A 15,158-nucleotide genomic window follows, 5' to 3' on the forward strand; every position below is an offset into this window, starting at 1 on the left:
AAAGGGAGTCTGTAATGACGGTAACGGGATAAGTGCGTTTATTCTGACGCCTGGGCTCTTGTTTCACATGCCGACTGACTGTGCAGCGTGCTGGATCTTGCTCTTTTTTTCCCTACTGAAAATTGATCTTTCAACAAGAAAACTGGAAATGAGGAGATAAAGTGGCCTTCAATGGGGATGCCCATGTCATGGGCCCAGAGTGCAAGGAGAGCGGAGATGCCGACGAATCTCAACAGGATGCCGTCAGTGTAAGAGCATAAGACCTTTTTTTAAATTATTATTATTTACGTACAAAAGGGTTTAGGTCAAATTATTGGTGGAAGGAAGTTTGGAAACTTTTCTTGCTCTCATTTTCATGTTTCACAATTAGGTGAAGACTTTTTCACATGTCCTGTTACGATAAACATGTCTGCTTTTATGTCAGCTGGTGAAACTGGTGTCATAGGCAAATAAATATTACTCCACAGGGTATCCCGCAGGGGTCAATCCTTGACCCCATTGTAAAGACTTGTGTCAACTTCACTGTATGTTCCCTTCTCTCATTGAATGTGACTTTTCTTTTTCTTCTCCCCTTTCGGGAGTCTACCGTGCTGCATATGGAATGACACCAAATGAATAATACATGTGTAGTAGAGTGTAATTCAATTCGGCGGAGTGGGGATGAAGCAGCATTACAATCACATCTTTTGTCATTTTCTATTACCGTACAAAGTGTTTACGGATCTTTGAACATGCATTGCTTGACATTTCGCGTTGTTTGTTCTACATCATTAATCACATCCTTGTCAAGAGTAGGCCATCTCAGAAGTGTAACTAATGACCCTATATGTGTTTCTGTAGTTCAATGACGTATCGGTTGAGGTCTCCACAGTGGACCACACGCTGCAGAAACTCTGCAGGATGTACAGGAAGACGAGGCGGAAGCCCAAAGGTCTGTCCAGGCTGTGGGCTTACCTGCTGAGCATTCGGCATTTGGCGGTCATCATCACGGCTGTGGTCTTTGTGATAGTGGTTGTCCTGTGGTCGCTGCTCTGGGTCTTCATATGTAAGTGTGTGTTGACCATGATGTGCAAATAGTCGGTCATTTAAGTCTCGTGCTTAATTGATCCCAGTTCGACGCGAGGGCAACAGTGTGGTGTACTTTGCTGGGATGTTCCGCGTGGCTAATGTGGAGTTCATCCCGGAGTACCGCCAGGCCGGATCCCACGAGTTTGTCTCCATGGCGACCAGAATACAGCATGTGGTATCCGGGGTGTTGTACTGTGCATAATACACTTTGTGCACTCAGACTGTATTAAATGTCGTTGTTGCTCCTGCAGGTAAGCGGCGTGTACAAGATGTCCTCAGTGACTCGCCTGTACAAGCACGCCATCATTTCAGACCTCAGGTATACTCTCTAAACTTCAATATCCTGCCCACTCAGCTTGTTGTTACAATGTCTTTATAAACTCATATGGTCTTGTCATATACTATGTGTTTGTAATCCCTCAGTACCAACAACAAGGGAGGCGTGCTGGCGCACTTTTGGATGGTGTTTGAAGTCCCTCGCCTGAAGAGCGCGGCGGTGTGTGAGGAATGCGTGGCCGTCATCCTTAGGGACTCGGTTCACACCAGCCTGAAGAACCGCTCATCGGTGGGCTACCTCCTGGACCTCCCTGTAGACATCGACTCCATCCTCGTCAATGGTGGCCCCCTGTTGGTGATGTGTGGAGTGTTTCCTTTTATTTAAAAAAAAAAATGACAGGTTTACTCTTTTCTGCAGCTGTCCGACGCTCGGATTACACCTCCAATGCAGCAGGTAGGTGGATGTTTTGTCACCTGAAATAAATTTAGTGATAAGGAATTCGGAATTGCGCTATGAGTACCATTGTCTCACCTCTTCAAGACTTATTTTTGTCATTTTATTTTTTAGGTCGATAGCTTAATTGGAGTACACATGTAGGCTTTACTGCACACACCAAAATATAAGAAATAAACTTTGAAATGTGAATATTACAGGATCCCAGTGTATAGACAAACTTTATGCCAGCCTTCCCGGTGCGAGGGTCCCTCTGAATGTCTTTTCATCATGGGGTGGCGTGCGGTGCCACGTGAAGCTCACCGCCGTGCCCGGTTTTCTCATCCGGCTGACCGTCGCCTCCTTCCAAATCGAGCCCAGTGACTGCGTCCACGACGCCCTGACTGTGTACGACGCTCTTCTGCCCATGAGGGGCCGAGTTCTCCACAGGTGACTACTACACCCCCTCATCAAAAACTGAATATGGAAACTAGAGCTTCCGAAAAGCGAGGCTGCTGTAGTCCACTACCAAGAATACATTTCTTTGTTTTTGACAGAGAAGGGTAGAATAATACTGAAGTGATTTCTTGTTTTTTTTCCATGTGTGTCTTCATTGTTTGCAGGCAGTGTGCGCCTTTGTCCAGCTCCATCTCCCTTGTGTCCACTTCCAACGTCATGCTGCTGTCCTTCACCATGTCCAGCGGAACCAAGAGCTTCAGAGGACACTTTGAGGCCATCGCAGAAGAGTGTGGGTCATCGCTCGTTTGATTCTTAACACACAGTGGATTCGAAAAGTCTGCCACGAAAACATGGCTTTTGAACAGGGATGTGACTTCTTATATCCACTGTTACCCCCCTCAGTGTGCGTTTCTCGCATAGCGTCACAACAGCATGCGACAGGCCAGGTCTACAGCCCCTTCCACCCAAGCCTTATGCCCCCCCACTGCTCATGCACGTGGATCTTTCAGGTAACGCTCCGGCATACGTTCGTTACGCTCTGGTCTTCCATCATTTACCTTTATTTCTTTTTTACATTTTATTCTAGACTCCTGACGCTGCGTTGGGGGTAGCGCTGCAGCTTCAAAACTATGTGCTGAAACCGAAAGACATGAAGGGGTGTGAGCATGGATGGTGGAGGATCAACGAAGTGATGTATGCGCAAGAATAACAGATTTTGATGAAAAATTATGATGGATATGCTGCAAATAGTGCCAATAAATGTGTTATTCAATTATTTAAACATTACACAACACAGCAAAAAATATTTTTAATCATCACATAACAGTGAGTGTTACCTCCTGCTTGCTAAATAATGATCCAAAGTGGGTTATTCGCACTTTCTAAATGTTCATCTCTGCTCTTGGTCAATACATGACGACAGATATGTTTGCCACATTGTGAGCCCACATATTCCTGGGCTACTAGTTTTTTGCTTGCCGAATAGTGAGCCCAAATTTTGCCTTAGCCTTTCAACTGGTTATCATATTATTTAGTCACACTCGAGTACAACACGGTATTTCTATTAATCTATAAAATCCCAGAGCGTGACCTCCTGCTTGCCAAACAGTGAGGCCACATCGAGGGAAAGTGATTTATCCTTTTGTAAAGGACTAATACCACTGCTTGCTAAATTGAGCCTGCATGTCATTTACAGTAACTAGTCGTTTTCCAGCTGCCAAATAATGACCCCAAATTAGTGTTGCTCAAGGAAGCCATAGAATGATGTTGTCGTCAACAGTTACTGTGGCAGCTACGTGGGATATGAGAGCATATTTCGCATCGGAGAGAGCACCGCCAATGTGGAATTTCGCTGCACGTCCCGAAGCGCCACGCAACCTTTTCATGTGACGTACAGCAGCTACAACATCAGCCAACGTAAGGGGGTTTGTTGTTATCTGTGAAGAGGGAGTCTAAGGTTATTGCACGGGGTGCCTAATTCTGTTTCTGCCGCTCTCGTCCTTCCCTCAGCCTGTCCGGAAAGTCACTTCCTGTGTTCCACGGGACTCTGCGTGGAGAAAAGTCGACGCTGCGATGGGCTGGATGACTGCCAGGACGAGAGCGACGAGGTCTTCTGTTGTGAGTCAAATTGTTCTGAATTGGCGATGACTTTTATTGTAGCTCGTATAGAGAACTTTTTTAAAAAATATTTCAAAAAGATTGAGCATTAAAAAAATGAGAAAAGTGTAGAAACAACTTGCATAATGTCACTTGTCTTTTCGTTACAGCGAGGCCCACCAAAAACTGTGGCGGCAGCAGCCCTTTGCATCCTCTGTTTGTCTGCAACGGTGAGACGGACTGCGCCAACGGATTGGATGAAACCAACTGCACACGGGGTGAAATGTCCTATTTAAGACCATGCATCATATCTTTATGCCTCTGGCTCACAGTGTTTTGCTGTGCGACAGAAACAAGCTGCTCAGCCGTCAGCTATCATTGCAATAGCGGCTCGTGCATCCAGAAAAAGAACGCCAGGTGTGATGACATTGCTGACTGTCAGGACGGCAGCGACGAACTCGACTGTGGTGAGTAAACTAAATGGATATACTCTACTTCATTTCTACTTGCAAAAAAAAAAAGAAAAGTATACCGTATTTTCCGCAGGCGCTTCGGAGGATAATGCGCACCTTCAATTTTGAAATTGTTTTCAAATATAGGGCGCACTGCATTATTCGGTGCGTATAATAAAAGCTACAATTGTGGTTGCAGTTGCGTTTTGCTACGCTAAAGGAATACACTACAATACAATACAGCTTTATTTATATCGAGCTTTCACAACCGCTGCAGCTCTAACAAAGCGCTTTGCAGAACATTTCAAATACTACGTCCAAGAGATCAGACTATAGATCCATATAGAAGACACATTGGATTATAAGGTGCACTGGTGGTTTTTGAGAAAATGGAATGCTTTTAGCTGCGCCTTATAGTGCGGAAAATCTATCTTCTAAAAGTTTTTTTTTTTTTTTTAAAGTACATTTTCAAAGGAAAGGTCATAGTATTTTCGAAGTGGCACATCCACAGTCTCAGTAGGTGCTGCTGTCTTGGTGTTGACAGTGACTAATACAAAACGATGATGTCATCCGCAGCTTGTGGGCTCCCCAACCACTCGGTGGCCCACCGCATCGTCGGCGGGACCGACTCCGAGGAGGGCGAGTGGCCTTGGCAGGTCAGCCTGCACTTCTCGGGTCACCTGATCTGCGGCGCCTCCGTGCTCTCACACGATTGGCTCGTTTCAGCGGCGCACTGCTTCAGCAAAGACAGGTCGCTATTCCGTCTCCCTATTTCTTGTCACCTGGCAGCTTCCTCAAATTAACATCCGAACCCACGCAGGCTGTCGGACCCGCGCCGCTGGCGGGCCCACTTGGGCGCGCTGACGCAGGGTTCCGCTGGCCACGTGGCGGAGATCCAACGCATCGTGGTGCACGAGTACTACGATGCCCGCACGCTGGACTACGACGTGGCGCTGTTGCAGCTCAAGAGAGCGTGGCCGCCCTCCCTGAGCCCGCTGGTGCAGCCCGTGTGCTTGCCCGCCGCCTCACATGCCGTCACCGCCCGACACCGCTGCTGGGTGACAGGCTGGGGACATCGCTTTGAAGAGGGTGAGGAAATATTCACGTATGTATGGATGTACATATATATAATAAACACATACCGTATATATCTCCTCCCCCGCAGATAAATCGCTGCCGTCTGTGCTGCAGAAAGCCCAGGTGTCCGTCGTGAGCCAGACTGAGTGCAAGAAGACTTACGGCCCAGTGTCGCCGCGCATGCTGTGCGCGGGGGTCCCGTCGGGGGAGCGCGACGCCTGCAGGGTGAGCCCCGCTTCCGCACGAGCCTCCGAAATGACCCCGTTTCAATGTATGCGATCCGGTTTCTGTACTCTGCTGTGATTGGCCAGGGGGATTCGGGCGGGCCGCTATCCTGTCAGGCGCCAGGCGGGGGCCGCTGGTTCCTGATCGGTATTGTTAGCTGGGGTGCGGGCTGCGGCAGACCTGGCCTGCCCGGGGTCTATGTCAGGGTCACCAAGTTCACGTCGTGGATCTACGGCCACATCAGCTGACAGCCCCGCTCATTAAAAAACAAAAAAACCCTCTACAAGCAAACTCACTGTTGGGTAAAGTATTGCTTCTTAATCCAGCCCACAAAATATTTACATATGCAAGAAAGTAGTACAGTATATATATTTTTCCCCTTAATTTAACATTTTTTCCCTAAAATTGGTTATTATGGACTGTATTCTATTTTTTAAAGTTATTTATCCCATTAAAAAAGGTGCTCTCAAGTACTCCAATAAACCATGCTTGTAAAATTAAGAAAAAAATATTTTTATAATTTTATGTAGTAAAAAGATGACTACATTTTACAATCTATTTTATGAATGGACTAATTTATGATAATTTAACACACTTTAACTGTATTAGAAATGAGCATGAATTCATATTTACTGAAATAAACATGAATTGAAACTTTTTTTCAGTTTGCTTTTATTTCATTTGTTTTCATTGACAAACAACCCGGCCCATTTGCCAGTTTCAAAAAGTTTGCCCACGCCAATTCAACCGGATTGAAAATACCATTACTGTTTGTGGAACGTTACACAATAAATGTTGATTGAATGTAAACCCCCCCCCCCCCCCCCCAAACCCCCGCGGCGCGTTCAACCTGCCGCAATTGCCACAAGGGGGACGTTTGCACACAATGTCAGTCAACGGGGTTTGTACATAGTGGCCCCATTGTCCCCCCACCCCCTCCCCGGCCGTGCAATGCATTGTGGACCTCGGGCTCACACCTAAAAAGCGGTGCAGGTGAATGAAAAAGAGGGTCAGATTTCGGTCTGGGTGGGGGGCAGAGGGGGTGTTATCGCACTCTCTCATTGCTTCACCGGAAGGAACCGGGGACTCTGCGATGAGGAGGGAAGGCTGCCAGGTGTACTGCGTCTTCGGGCAAGGACGCTCCGGTTCCTCTGGGGTGCCGGTAAGACCCCCCCCTCCACACACCCTAACTATTTACTCATAATCAAGCCCACCTTAAACTGCGTCTCCCACAGAAGGAAGAGGGGGTCCTGAAGGAGCCATCCCAGCTTCCAAGCTCACCGACAAAGACTGAAGAGGCGCCAGGTCCGCCACCTGAATTTGGTTGCCGCAGAAGATGGGCATTTGGACTGCTGCCAGTTTTGTCGTGCGTTGCTGCCATGGCTTTAGCCGCCGTCTATCTGACATGTGAGTCACGCTTTGCTTTGTGAGAGCACCTCATCATAAAAGAGACTTGAAGGTGCTGATGTCTAAATACAGAAAACACTTCACTTTGCCTTCCTGATTCCCGCTAGCTTAATGCTTATGCAAAAGAAATGGCAAACCACTAGCATTGGTGTCGCTGTGTCATAAACGCGTTACATAAACATATTAATATGTCAGACAAATAAATGTTGTTTTTTTTTTTAATCAGCAAAATATTGGCAGATTTTTTGCTGATGTTTCGCTCTCTCATAAAGTTAAAGAAAGACTAAAGGACAAAGTATTGCAAAGCAGTCAAATGTTCTGCACGTAATATCGTTGTTTGCATTAAGGGACACAAAATATATTTTAGTTACAATATTTTTTTAATTAATTGGCAGATTAAATCATTATTGGAATTTGATCCCACCAAAAATTGTAATCCGCACATGCCTATTGTTAAAAAAAATAAAAAGTCAGTCAGTTGGGCCCTAAAAAGGTATAACTCTCCAAGCAATGGGACTGTGAACACAAAACAGGACATGTAGACAGATGCCAATACTCGCATGCATGTATTCTTTATCCTCTGGCAAGATTTATTTCTATTACTGCAGCTTACTGAGGAGCTGCGACCTTTTCCATTCATTCCAATTGGAGCAAATGAGCAAAAATAATAAAATGCTATATGTCATTTGAGCACATTTGAATCATCATTCATCAGTAAGACATCAGTTGTTTCATTGCTGTATATTTTTATAAGATACAATATCATAGTCTGCTATTTTTTTCTCTTCAAAAACACATTTTTAAAAAATTAGGCAGACTCACAATTTTGTTTTTCAAAGACAGAGATGACTGTAAATGTTTGCGGGTTTTTTTCTGCTTCTTTTCCTCAGCGGCCCCACCCTCCTCCGTGTTCTTCCTTGGATGCACCGTGGAGTTTCCCAACTTGAGCTTCTCCGCAGAACTCGCCGACTGTTCCTCGGCGCCGTTTCACCTGCGGGCGCGCTCTTTAAAGCCTTATGTATGATTTGTTTTGCCCTCTTGCTCGCCTGACTATTCCCTGTTCCTTGTCTCGCTTCTTCCTCTTTGGCCTGACCTTGCTGTTCAATGTAAAGCTGAAACAGGAGCTTTTGTGTGTGTGTGTGTGTGTGTGTGTGTGTGTGTGTATATGAGTGTCCAAGGGGGGTCTAGAGAGTCCTCAGGGATCAGACTCTTTTCAGTGTTGAGGACAAACCCGCCATAGTGAGAGGAAGAGCAAAAGACTTCAATACAAATGTTGTCTCTGTGCGGCACACACACACACACACACACACACACATAGTGGAAGAAGGGCATCCTGGCCATAATATGGAGGCTTGTGGAAAAACTAAAAACCGATACGTCCAATTTTTTATATGATATTCTGGAACGTAATTTTCAGTTCTCCGAACTCTACAAGTCCTCCCCGTGGAGCTCTTACTACCTGCGCTCAGGGATTGCTGCCTTCAGGTGCGCTGCCGCAAAAGTATTGGGACACTTGAGCGTCATGACGCAAATAAAGAATGCTTTGTGTGTGTGTCAGTGAAGGCACAGAAGGCCTCAACGTGTTCTACTGGAGTCAATTCTCTGCCCCGGGCCACATCGCCACGGCGATACAGCATTCCAGCCCTGAGAGGCTGCAGCGCTTGCTGCCGGGCAGCAACAAAGTTGTGTGGGATGGACGACGGGAGCAGCGGTACTTCTTGAAGCAGGACGACGTCACGCTACACCTTCTGGGTAATGTCGCTTGAAATCGTTCGTGTCAAATCAAATCAAGCCACTGCGTTTTTCAAATTTCAAAAGACTCTTCGCCAGAGTCAAAAATTCACCAGTCAGGTCAAAAATGGAATTACAACGAACCATACACTTACACAATTGGCTAAAAACATCTTTTCCAACTGCGTTTCAAACACGCACAACCATCCTTTGAAAGTCACCGTTATGGTGTTTTGCGTCCGCCCATGTGGGACATCGTCATATCTCAAATGAAATCTCTTGATGACGTTTTTTTTTTTTTTTTTTTAATGTGTGGAACTATTTTTGTCAAAATCTGCTTGATGCAGTGGCCCAAAAATAAATTTGCCCAAAATCACAAATCGGCCCTTGGAATTGTCATTTGCCTTCTGCTTATTTGACATCAAGTCATATCTCAAATGAATTCCCTTGGTGAGGACTTTATAGTGGTGTCATTATTTTGCCACCACACCCTGGTAAGATGCCATTTTTTGTTGCTTTGCAAAATCTCATGAAGTCATATATAAAATCTTTCTAAATCAGTTTTCAATTATTTATGATGTCACAGTATCCCAAAAATCTCACAAATCAGTTTTGACACTGCTGTGTAGGTTTGGATCCCGATGACTGGGAAGAAAAGTCCGATAAATTTAAGAATCCAACCGGCCTCCAGAGCGGAAAGTGGCAGTTTGGCTTCCAAGGTAAGGCTTCCACTTCGAAAAATTCAAACGAATCAAAGCTCATACTTGCTCCTGGCTTCTTGTCTGCAGCGGTGTCCTTCGACCTGTACGCTAAACACGGCGTGAACCGCACCCTGGTTCTGGTGAGTCCCAAGAAACTCTACTACCAGTGGCGCCTCCGTGTGCCGTCGGGTCACGCGGTCCACCTGGTGGTCCTCGTGCTTCACGGCGGCACCGCCGCCGCCACGCCGAGCTGCAGTGCTCACATGATGTCCGCCTACGACTTCCTGCTTCCTTTGCAGAATAAGATAATCGCCAGGTACGCTCTCTCACCTGTTGGAGTTTGATTTCTTCCCACCATTTTTAATTTTTTTTTTGTGGCCGCAGGTGGTGCGGGCCTCACGCGACGCCGGGCTCCTCGCCCGCCATGAGGTTGACGTCCTCGGGGAACGTCATGCTGCTCACCTTCTCCTTCAGCCGCCAGAGGGAGGGAGCCGTCTTCAAAGCGTACTTCCAGGCTGTCCCCAAGGCAGGTTCGTATAGACCACAGGTGTCAAAGTCAAGGGCCGGGGGCCAGATCTGGGCCGCAGCATCATTTTATGTGGCCCGCGAAAGCAAATCAAACATGTCAAGTTCCATCATGCTTGCTCAAGTCTGAGCCAAAATTTCAAATTTTCACATGTAATCCACAATAACAGTCATTATTCTTGACTTGTGATTGTAAAACTAGTTATCCATCAATTTGTTGTGTGCCGTGTATGTAATATGTGGAGGTGATGAAACATTTAGAACAGGGGTGTCAAACATACGGCCCGCGGGCCGGAACCGACCCCCAAGGAGGTTCGATCTGGCCCGCGGGATAATTTAAAAGTGAAAAAATGCATTAAAGACACAGAATGAATATTTTAAATGAAATGCAATTCCTGGATTATCTGCTAGGGGCACACTATTTTGATCAGAGTAGAATTAAGAAGACAACATTGTTTGGATCGGGGAAGAAAACAGCAGTCTCAGTCTTTCACTGAGATAGACCCAGCGCAGCAAATGATATGAAAGCGCCAATCAATGCTTCTTGAGACCAAAACAAAGGAAAGAGATAAGATTTTGGTGATTCGTAGCACAGTATGATATAATGTTTTAATGGTTCGGCCCACTTGACATCTGCCGAGTCCGTATGTGGCCCACAATGTGAAATGAGTTTGACACCCCTGATTTGGAAGGTTTTCCAAAATTCATAACGGCCCTCCAAGGGAAACCGTAACTACAATGTGGCCCTCGACAAAAATGAGTTTGACACCCCTGGTATATAAGAATCGAATCAACCCGCAATGAATAGAAGGTGCCTGAAAATAGTTGAGCTTCAAATGAATTGTTTGTGGCGAATATTCACACTAAATGAACACACGATGGGTTTGTTGTGGCTTGTGGGTTTTGTTCTATTTAGGTTGTGGAGGATCACTGTTCTCTTGGAATGGCTCCGTTTCCTCACCGTATCATCCCTATCACTACCCTCCTAACATAGACTGCAGGTGGACACTCCGGGTGAGTCCTAACTGTCTGCGTCGGCGAGAATATTTCTTTTTTGGGGGGGCGGGGGGGAGAATGACTGTGTCAACGTTTTTTTTTTTTTGTCATTGAAACGATTCGCACTCAGGCACCGTTACCCGGGTACCTGATCACCGTGACGATTGTGACCCTGGACATCCAGCAGTCGTCGGATGGCTGCGAAAAGGACTGGCTGGACGTGGGCGGCGTCAAGTGAGTTATGACGGGACTGCGCCAGATAATTTGTGAAAATGATTTGTTTTTTTTAATACTCATTCACTCCCAAAGGTGTTTTTAAACGTCTTTTCAATCTTGGTCTAGAATTGGCTGGTACTGAATGAGTTAAATGACGAACTGTCACACATCAAGGTTTAAAAACCATTAAAAATATAAAATGAGCAAATCCCCGAAAACGTCTGTGAACGAAATATTTATTCTTGAGTGCAATGTGGAAGCAACCAAGGAAAATGGGAAATGCGCAACCACTTTAACACAGAAAGAACTTTGTCATTTTTAATATATTTAATGTAGAAGAGAAATCAATAACTCATACGTAAAAAGTATTTATGTTGAACATATGAAAAAGTATTTTGAAACTGCAGCATTAAATCCTAAAAATAACATTCAATTAAAAAATATGTTCCTTCATTTTTTTGACATATTTAATGTCATCGATTAATGAATATGAGTGTGTGTGTGTGTGTGTGTGTGTGTGTGTGTGTGTGTGTGTGTGTGTGTGTGTGTGTGTGTGTGTGTGTGTGTGTGTGTGTGTGTGTGTGTGTGTGTGTGTGTGTGTGTGTGTGTGTGTGTGTGTGTAAGGATAAATGACTAAATAGGTATCATTCCTTTAACTTCTCAAACTAGCACATTCGCCCCGACATCGAACAGGCGCAGGATCAATTCAAATGATCATGTGACTCTTATCGCCTCTCTTATTGCTCCAGATTTTGCAACCGGGTATCGGACAACGGCAGAAGTCGGGTCTACTCCTCTCCCCTCTCCATCCACTTCCACTCAGACGAAGCCGTGACTCACCGGGGTTTCTATCTGCGCCACCGAGCCTTCTGGCCGCAGGGCTGTAAGTCGCCGTCCTGCCACAGCTCATTTAAAGGCAAAGCACCCTTTCAATGAACAGTTCTCTGTATATTTAGCCTGCCCGCCGCATCACTTCAGCTGCAGCGACGACCGCTGCGTCCCTTTGAGGAGAGTGTGCGACGGCGTCAGGGACTGTGAGGACGGGCGCGATGAGGCCAAATGCTGTAAGTGATCATCAACTATCAAACTGTCCACCGTCGTCTCAGCGTTGTCGTTTGCGCCCAGCGTCGTGCGGGCCCGGCCAGGTGTTGTGTGCTAATGGCCAGTGTCACGCTCAAAGCAGCCAGTGTGGCGTCTGCGCAGACAGCAGCGAAGAGAGCGGCTGCAGTGAGTCCACACACACACACTCACACACACACAGTGTGAACCTTTTTGATCATTTCCTGTGTTGGCAGGAAGTAAATGTTACCACACGTGTCCCAACAAATTGTGCCTGCCCAAGTCTTCAGTGTGCAACGGCGTTGTGGACTGTCAAGACAGCAGCGATGAGATGAACTGCACCAGAGCATGTGAGCATTCGTGGGAAAGAATCATCATTTTTCTCCCGCCGTTGGATTTGTGGGTGTCTTTGTCCCTTCCCGCAGACGTCAAAGCTTGCTCGTCATCCTTGTACAAATGTGCCAACGGAAAGTGCGTGACAAAGCTCAACCCCGAGTGTGACGGATTCAAAGACTGCCAGGACGGGTCTGATGAGCTGCGGTGTGGTAAGTGACGGCCGATTTCGATGCTTTCGTTTTTTGGGGGGGGTTTTCTATGCAAATTTTTGATCAGACAGAATTATTGAAAGCATTGCAGTAAATATTGGTTGAAATATTTATATTTTTAAGATCTTAGAGATGTATAGTTTATAGATTTTAGATTTCATTTGATTTCTTTTTCTTTAATTTTTTACCTATATGCCTATTTTTGGTATGTTCATAACATTTTATTCTTGATTTTGTTTTTTGCTGATTGTTATTTTCCTTTTTTTGCTTTGTTTTATTTGTATTTGTTTATTTGAACCCTATTTATTTTTTTTTTTTAATTTTTGAAGTATCTTTTTGCTTTATTTAAATGTTTCTCTTCTAATTATTTACTTATTTGCGGCCATTTGGGGGCACTGCAGCACACATTAAATCTCAACTTCAACCTTGGTTGTGCAATGAAATGTTAAAATCATTTTTTGTATGGGGGGGGAGTGTTGGGGGAGATCCAAAGCAGCGATTCCTTTTGCAAAATGACTACATCTGCGCTCGTGTTCCCGAAAGGTTGCGGCGTCCGGCCCCGAAAGAGGCCCAAGATCGTCGGGGGCACTGACGCGTCTCCGGGCTCGTGGCCGTGGCAGGTGAGCCTCCAGATGGAACGTTACGGCCACATCTGCGGCGCCACTTTGCTCGCTACACGCTGGCTCGTCTCGGCGGCGCACTGCTTCCAGGACTCGGACTCCATCAAGTAAGCACAAATATAAATCTAAATCTAGGAATAGAAGAAGAAATAATATATATATATATATATATATATATGTATCCTTACTTTGTATGGAGATATTCCGATCCACGCTCATGGCGAGCCTACATGGGGACGCGCTTGATGGCGGCGGGAAAGAGCGCCTTGTCTGTCGCCAGCAGGCCGGTGCGCCGCATCGTCCCGCACCCAAAATACGAGCAGCTCACATCCGACTACGACATCGCCCTGGTGGAGCTCGCCGCCCCCGTCTTCTTCAACGAGCTGGTGCAGCCCGTGTGCGTGCCGGCACCCTCGCACGCCTTCGCCATCGGGACCAGTTGCTTCGTCACAGGCTGGGGCGTCCTCACGGAGGATGGTACGATTTTTTTTTGGGGACAGTGAACCCCCGCTAAAAAAAAAAACACTTTTATCGTTCCCTATTGGAATGAATGGGAATGCAATGAATCCATTCCAGCCTGCCAGCCACTGCGAAGAAACCGGCGTGAATTGAAATTTGTGTGCGTGTTGATGCCAGGGGAGCTGGCGTCTCGCTTGCAGGAGGCCTCTGTGCGAATCATAAACAGGAACACCTGCAACAAATTTTACGATGACGCCGTCACTCCCAGGATGCTTTGCGCGGGGAACCTGCAGGGCGGGGTAGATGCTTGCCAGGTGAGTTTTATTTGTGAATAATGCAAACGGACATCCGTTCACTATTTTTCTATACGTTTAGTTTTTTTATTTCTTTTGAAATGTTCAAATACTTAGTTTTTGTTGTTTTTTTGGGGGGTGGGGGGGTTAGTTAGCATGACACTGTATTAGGCTCACCTGCTAAAATAAAATGACATTTAAAGTCGTCATGGTGAGATTATTTTTTTATTTATTTAACGTTGGTATTTTTATTTGTTTTTGAGAGCTACAAAAATTGCGGATTTAATTTGTCTACATTTATCTTTTTTAATATTAAAAAATGTTTTAACATCTACTATTTCTAGACGTGAATATGTCTTTTGAAATTGTTTCAAATCTACATTCAACGACAGCACGATTTAGTGATATCGGGTTGAACTCTTGTTCTGAGCACTTCTTTGTACTCGTAGGGCGACTCCGGGGGTCCGCTCGTGTGTCAGGAGCGCAACCGTCGCTGGTTCCTGGCCGGCATTGTGAGCTGGGGCGAGGGCTGCGCCAGGCAGAACCGTCCCGGCGTCTACACGCAAGTGGTCAAATTTGCCGACTGGATCCATCAGCAGACCCGAGGTCAGGCCTGACCCGATGCCAACAAGAACCAGGAAAACACTTTTGGAGGGTCTGTTGCGGATTGAAAAAAAAATTAAAAAAACACAAGTCACTCAAACGTGTTTCTTTGTTGCACTGTGGTGATTTTAAATAGAAAGGTCATTTTTAAAAAAACAACTTGAGTCTTCATAAAATCCAATCGTAGCCCTTGTCGTTAAGTTTACTACGACCTCTAGTGGTCAATTGCTGTCAAATGTTTTTTTTGCATGTGTGGAAGACAGCATTTCATTCATGGGTGTGAGTGATGGAAAACATCGATGTATGAGAGCGTTTCAACTCTAAAAACAGTTTGGTCAAAAATAACCCATATTGGGTCCAAGAAAAAGGGACTGACCCCCAAAATTTGGGTCAAATGAATCACAACTCAGTTTTGAG

General features: G+C 45.7%; 2 protein-coding genes across 5 annotated transcripts; both read left to right on the forward strand.

Moving 5' to 3' along the window:
* The first annotated feature begins 58 nt into the window (after nucleotides 1-58).
* tmprss7 (transmembrane serine protease 7) lies at nucleotides 59-6,243 on the forward strand. Its single transcript, XM_052054566.1, has 18 exons — nucleotides 59-248; nucleotides 841-1,045; nucleotides 1,113-1,243; nucleotides 1,320-1,387; nucleotides 1,492-1,685; nucleotides 1,763-1,798; nucleotides 1,999-2,227; nucleotides 2,401-2,525; nucleotides 2,639-2,745; nucleotides 2,823-2,929; nucleotides 3,516-3,652; nucleotides 3,746-3,853; nucleotides 4,003-4,110; nucleotides 4,183-4,299; nucleotides 4,861-5,035; nucleotides 5,105-5,373; nucleotides 5,450-5,586; nucleotides 5,673-6,243. Exons 1-18 carry the CDS (start codon nucleotides 189-191, stop codon nucleotides 5,832-5,834), a joined length of 2,475 nt encoding a protein of 824 aa, XP_051910526.1. The 5' UTR covers nucleotides 59-188; the 3' UTR covers nucleotides 5,835-6,243.
* A 130-nt stretch (nucleotides 6,244-6,373) lies between these two features.
* Nucleotides 6,374-14,880, forward strand: LOC127593215 (suppressor of tumorigenicity 14 protein homolog). 4 transcript variants are annotated; one of them, XM_052054498.1, is made up of 19 exons: nucleotides 6,374-6,748; nucleotides 6,822-6,993; nucleotides 7,884-8,011; nucleotides 8,411-8,478; nucleotides 8,552-8,745; nucleotides 9,354-9,443; nucleotides 9,513-9,741; nucleotides 9,810-9,955; nucleotides 10,867-10,964; nucleotides 11,077-11,180; nucleotides 11,912-12,045; nucleotides 12,119-12,226; nucleotides 12,288-12,389; nucleotides 12,458-12,571; nucleotides 12,647-12,766; nucleotides 13,310-13,493; nucleotides 13,586-13,863; nucleotides 13,963-14,159; nucleotides 14,588-14,880. In XM_052054498.1, exons 1-19 carry the CDS (start codon nucleotides 6,584-6,586, stop codon nucleotides 14,753-14,755), a joined length of 2,799 nt encoding a protein of 932 aa, XP_051910458.1. In that variant the 5' UTR covers nucleotides 6,374-6,583; the 3' UTR covers nucleotides 14,756-14,880. The 4 variants fall into 4 exon arrangements, with proteins under 4 accessions (XP_051910458.1, XP_051910459.1, XP_051910456.1 ...); XM_052054499.1 differs by having other exon boundaries at nucleotides 14,023-14,159; XM_052054496.1 differs by having other exon boundaries at nucleotides 12,458-12,766.
* Nucleotides 14,881-15,158: the final 278 nt, after the last annotated feature.

The sequence above is a fragment of the Hippocampus zosterae genome, chromosome 20 (genome assembly GCF_025434085.1).
Source record: "Hippocampus zosterae strain Florida chromosome 20, ASM2543408v3, whole genome shotgun sequence".
In the NCBI taxonomy this organism is placed as follows: domain Eukaryota; kingdom Metazoa; phylum Chordata; class Actinopteri; order Syngnathiformes; family Syngnathidae; genus Hippocampus; species Hippocampus zosterae.

Bases quoted from the DNA above. Each gene is read 5' to 3' on its own strand.
- tmprss7 (XM_052054566.1), top strand. From the start codon at position 189: ATGGGCCCAGAGTGCAAGGAGAGCGGAGATGCCGACGAATCTCAACAG. The intron at 1,046-1,112 runs GTAAGTGTGTGT...AATTGATCCCAG, and splicing joins GCTGCTCTGGGTCTTCATAT to TTCGACGCGAGGGCAACAGT. The intron at 1,686-1,762 runs GTGGCCCCCTGT...TCTTTTCTGCAG, and splicing joins CGACTCCATCCTCGTCAATG to CTGTCCGACGCTCGGATTAC.
- LOC127593215 (XM_052054496.1), top strand. From the start codon at position 6,584: ATGAAAAAGAGGGTCAGATTTCGGTCTGGGTGGGGGGCAGAGGGGGTG. The intron at 11,181-11,911 runs GTGAGTTATGAC...TTATTGCTCCAG, and splicing joins CTGGACGTGGGCGGCGTCAA to ATTTTGCAACCGGGTATCGG. The intron at 12,227-12,287 runs GTAAGTGATCAT...GTTTGCGCCCAG, and splicing joins GCGCGATGAGGCCAAATGCT to CGTCGTGCGGGCCCGGCCAG.